The 5,579-nt window shown below is 33.6% G+C and overlaps 1 protein-coding gene across 2 annotated transcripts in view; it reads left to right on the top strand.

Moving 5' to 3' along the window:
* Positions 1-5,356, top strand: part of LOC106055101 (sodium-independent sulfate anion transporter-like) — a 22,981-nt gene extending 17,625 nt beyond the window's left edge. Inside the window, exons 14-17 of one of the 2 annotated variants that reach the window (XM_056021283.1) lie at positions 1,837-1,939; positions 2,463-2,591; positions 3,266-3,368; positions 4,093-5,356. In XM_056021283.1, coding sequence (XP_055877258.1) covers positions 1,837-1,939; positions 2,463-2,591; positions 3,266-3,345 — 312 coding nt within the window. In that variant the 3' untranslated portion in view covers positions 3,346-3,368; positions 4,093-5,356. Of the gene's footprint in view, positions 1-1,836; positions 1,940-2,462; positions 2,597-3,265; positions 3,369-4,092 lie in introns of both variants that reach the window. The other variant, XM_056021282.1, reaches the window with a different exon arrangement.
* Positions 5,357-5,579: the final 223 nt, after the last annotated feature.

Here is a 5,579-nt window from a genome sequence, read left to right as displayed (position 1 = left end):
TAGTGAGATTCGTAACACTACATTACTCCATGACACTACAAACGGTTTAATGGTTGACACTAAATGTATAAATGTGTGTCCCACTTATTATACATAGATGATCTAAAGCATTGATTCCCAAAGTGGTCTATATAGACCCCCAGGGGTCTACGAAGACTTCCAAAGGGTCTACGAAAGTTAAAAAGGGAATTAGGGGTCTACTATAAAGAATCTCAATTCAGCATGTCGAGACTTTAATTTTGACAATTGGAATTTTTTTCATACACATTTATTATTAGTACCTTAGGAAATCCTTAAAATTTTTATCCTACTGATTGAATGAAAAATTGTTTTATTAAATTTAATAACTATATTTAAATAGTGTAGTTTTGTCTAGTTATAACTTTAACAAAAAGAAATGTAGACTGTACAGCTTTAAGTATTTGAAATTGAACTTCATTACTTCCTTGTCAAACGAGAGTGTTAATGTGCCATTTTTTATGATGCTATGAAACTAATTAAGCTGGAGGATCATTTGAGATGATACCACCCTCATAAAAAGATAAAAGTTTGCAAAACTTTCAAACACTCAAAGATGAAGTTCAGAATACACCCACAAATTATCTCTTTGATCTGACATTGAGATGATTATAGTAAAATATTGAAAACCTCACACGATAGGCAAATTATTGATATTACCAGCCGTTGAAGAAATTGTAAAAACTCTTACACAAACTTATATCATTAAAAGAATTTCATGTTTGAGTTTTGTGGCTGCTTCCTTAACATGACTCTAAGCAGGTTATCTCTATCCTAAAGCAGAAGGCTTTGTTACGACAATACAGGACAGAGTAATTTGGACAAAAAATTACGCGAAGCATATCTTAAAACTCAATGTTGTCGACAAATGCCGAAAATGTGGAAAAAATGAATCGATTGAACACATTATGGCAGGATTTTCACTGTTGTTCAGCCCTATCAGAATCAGCCTATCTAGTTCGCCATAACAAAATTGCAAAGCTAATACACTAACATTGGCTTTGACACACAATTAGATCGCTAAGGATACTCCTCCTTATTATAATTACTCGCGTCACCACAAGAGGTTCTCGAGTCTACTGAACATCTGCTGTACTGGGATAGGCCCATTCTGACCGACAAAACGATAGATTTCTATCGCCCTGATCTGCTGTTCGTTGATAAAAAAGAAAAAAAAACGCTACCATTATCGACATCGCCGTACCACTGTCTCATAATTTAAGAAAAACTGAGATAGAAAAAGAAATAAAATATGGGAACCTAGACTTGGAGATTAAACGTCTATAGAAATTATCCAAAATAACAATATACCCCATTGTTATATTAAACGAGGGGATAATAACAACTGACCTCACAGACACCTTCAAGGCCCTTAACATTCCTAGGAACATTTTCGTTGCCTGTCAGAGGGTGAAACTTCTGCAGACCTGCCACATCACCTGAAAATTCATCAGTGGAAACTGTTAAAGCGACTACGATAAATTTTGTTTCTCTTAACGAAACCCGACCCTGGCAGTGCCAGAGAATGACTACTCGTTCGTTTCTGACATAATAATAGTAATCTTAAGTGTCCGTTATTGTAGAAAAAAACAAGACAAACATAACAAATGTACTTTTTAGAAAACAAAGCTTCTATTAAGTGTAATTGCATCAATTAATTTGGGTCAATCAAGTAATTAAACTTGTAATAGATCTCGACTAATGATATCGTATTTGTGCGATTAGAAAACCTCTTTGTTCGGATGTGTTTTACGTTGCTTTACTTGTTTGAGCTTTCTGTAAAACTGTTTATGATGTTTGAATGTTTCACGCTTTCAGTTTTCTAGTGTCCAAGGCTTCATGATTGTAACCCCAACCACAGGTCTTAACTTCCCCAGCGCAGAGTATCTGGAGATAAAAGCACTGGATAGAGCACTAGATGGTAATATCACTACTTCAAGCGGTATCAGGGTGACGGGCTGGGTGATGGTAGCTTGGTGAGGGTGTCTGCACCTCATCTTAATTCCTATTTCTGTCTTCGCATTTATTCAGAGGCTTTGACGGCTGGAATAAAATTGGAAAACCTTAAGCTTATACTCTCCCCCTTCTTCCCTTTCCCCCATCACCTGACCACTTTCCGAATGAATAGCAAATAGAAGAATGAACATAAAAGAGTAATAAAGTGTAACCTTAGAATTTAGTCTCAATGTAGCCAGATCTACAGCCCAACTTTCCTTCGAAAAATATACATTTCGTACTAAATCATTCAGGTATGCCTTTACTTATCTCATAACAGTAATTGCTAAATGAAATTTATTTTATGAACAAAGTCTATAGTGGTAGTACGTCATGTACATTCTCCAAATAATAATTACCCTTTTATTTGTTAAGTGTTACTGTATGTCTGGGTTCTGTCTGACAGTACTGTTGTAATGTTAAAACTTTTTTATCTCTTTTTATTTCAGTTGAAAAACCAAATCATATCATTTTAAATATGGAGCACCTGTCCTTCATGGATTTCTCTGGGATTCAAGCCATTAAATCTTTACTGGCTGAGTGCGAGGTCAACGGAATGAAACTTATACTAGCCCAAGGTCAGGTCAGTGATCTTTTCTAATTGAATATATTTTTGAGCTTATTGATAAATATATGGATACAGTATTGAACTGCTTGACTTCAGAAGCACTATAACTTCTATACCTGCAAAAAAAATAAATTCTGCCCATTGAACTTTCCACAAAAAAGATTTTACAAATACAAATGAAATCTCTATTACAGCATTCAGTAGTGAAATTCAATCATAATTCCTTTAGACATATAGTAATGTAATGAAAATGGTAATGTAATATTAGAACTCATTTGTTCAATTTATGCATAAGTAAAAATAAATACAAATTGATTCACCATTTTTATAATATTAACTTTTTATACTAATAAAAAACAATTACAGAATGTAAGAGTACAACACTTTATACCGTAAACATTTATTATATCAAAAAGAATCAGTTCGCCATATAATTGCTAGCGGTGGTCTGCCTTCTAAATTTATCACTCTTTTGAAAATTCAAGGTAATTAGCTATCTCCATCAACTTTAAATGTTTGGCAGATTTTTTCCCTTCTTTTTTTTTTTTTAAATAAATAGTACAAAATATGTTGTATCTACCACAAGACTTATTTCACCCATATGTTAGTAACGCATATCAATGAAACTGCACAGAGAAGGCATGTGTTCTATAAGTTTATATATATATTTCCGTTCTCCCTCAGAAACGGGTCAGAAGACAACTGAAACTTGCTCAGATCAAAAATTTGATTGTCGCCCACACAATTCAAGACGCAATAATTAAGTTTACTACTGAAATGACTCAAGGTAAGCTTCATCCTCTGCCAGTGTTTGGCATAGTGACCTGGCGCGATAGAACCCACGAACCCAAGATTTACCAATATATATATATATATATATTTATGTATTTTTTATTTTTTTATTTTGTTTATTTATTTATATACTACTATATATACTACTCACACCGGCCTCCAGCAGTACATGGAGGCACCTTTGATAGAAGCGCTTCAAGAGCCCTAAATGCCTTCTATAAAGACATTACTTCCCATTCAACAGTTGCACTGGGTCGGACACCTATCCAGCATGGCTGACAGCCACATGCGAAGGGCGATCTTTTTGGTCGAGGTAAAAGGAGGATGGCGTAATAGAGGTGCTCTCCCTACCCCACCCCCCGAAGCGATATAAAGATCACCCCAGGCGCCATTTTGCTCTCACCGGCTTAGAGAAAAGCAGCTGGCAGTAGATTGCCTCTGAAACAGCTTGATAGACTTCACTGATGTCACGGGACATACATTTGAGGCCCTAAAAAGCTTTTGCAGAAGACAGGTTTGGAAAACAAAATGAAAACTTCAAATGAAACCTTACGAACAAGGATGTGAAACACTGCACTCAATCCTAATCTTCGGAATCAAAGACATATCCATTAGTATTATTATTTCCTTAAAAATGTAATCAAAAGCATTCTCCCATAAACATAATCATTAATTATTTAATGATCTTATTATTTTTATTTATTTTTTAAAATCTCCAGATCCTAAGGACAGTAAAGAAGAACAGGAAACTGATGGACATTTTATCAGCCGTCTCTAAAACTAATATTCTATTTCTGGTCGAAAATTCATTTTTCTGGAGACTCAATTTCTTGTTCTGAGAAAGAACTCCAATGCAAACAAACGTTCGAGTGACTCACAGTCCTGGATTCTATATTCCTGGTACATGGATTCTTAACGACCATTGCTATACTCAGAATGTTCAAGTAATTTAACACATTTGGTTTACCCAATTGTTTGAAAACTATGTAAATATTAAGCAATATTCTTTTCTTCTGAAAAGAACATTCAAGAAACAATCATATTTTCTGAACACCTTTATTTTTTCAATGTCTCCCATTAGCTCTGTCTTCATAGATGTAAAAATGGAAATTATTTAAAATGGAATTATTTATTTCAAGCTACGATTTCGAACTAGTGAAGCTGGATTGCTTAGTTCATTAGCACGTTAATAACGCGAATGTCATGAGTTCGATCGCTCTACTGTGCATTTTAAAAAAAATTTAATGACAAAGAAAGTTTTAATGTTTAGTTTACTATTATGTTAACATAAAGTAGGAAATTATTTCCAAAATATAGGCAGTGTTTACGTTTAATCCTCAAAACTGGAAAGACTGTGTCATGTTCAAGAGTTGGTCTATTTAGGGTGTGATAGGTATTTTTCAACTCTAGGGATTCCCAATCATTCGCGTTCTAAGGCGTACACAAAATATTTCAATTCTGCTAGATAATTTCTTCACTGGGCAAGTTATAACAATAAATTATAAGAAATTTGAAATTATCAACTGTCGATTATAATGAACTTACGTTTACATGAAGTGGAATTATAAAAGGCACACATTTTGAAAATTCAAACATAATGGGGTCAGTTGTAAGCGAACGCGTCATTCAGTAGAAATTGCGTCATTAAGTAGAGATGTTGTCATTCAGTAGAGATTGCGTCATTCAGTACGGATTGCGCATTTTCTTGAAATCTTCCACAGCAAATTTGGTTGAAACTTATTTTTTAAGAGCGCTTACATGAATACACAAAAAAATATGGGTATAATTCTATGGCTGTGGTTGTTACAACAATCATTGATCAATTATTTAACCTCAATCATTTAGAAGATACAACTGACGTAGCATTGTTTCAGTTAACATAGCCATTTCACTTGGATGAATATTTCTATAATAGTTCTATCTATTTTGTAAATATCTGTAAATATTTACTAACCATAGAACCATAATAAATTGATGTCAATTATAGTGATGACTTGTACTTTTTTTGTTTTATTCATATTTTTATTACAACGATGTGGTATACGCTTGTATATTCCAACTTGGCGTCCTGTCCAATTTTTTAAATATTTATCTTTGTTTAAAAAAGGGTTCAATGTATGTGCATACAATATGTATGCTCCCTATTTTTTTTTAACAAAAGGATACAATTTCAGAATATTATCTTATCTTATAAACTACTGAAGTT

This window comes from Biomphalaria glabrata, chromosome 2 (genome assembly GCF_947242115.1).
Source record: "Biomphalaria glabrata chromosome 2, xgBioGlab47.1, whole genome shotgun sequence".
NCBI classification, from domain to species: domain Eukaryota; kingdom Metazoa; phylum Mollusca; class Gastropoda; family Planorbidae; genus Biomphalaria; species Biomphalaria glabrata.
This window is presented reverse-complemented; position numbering and strand designations above follow the sequence as displayed.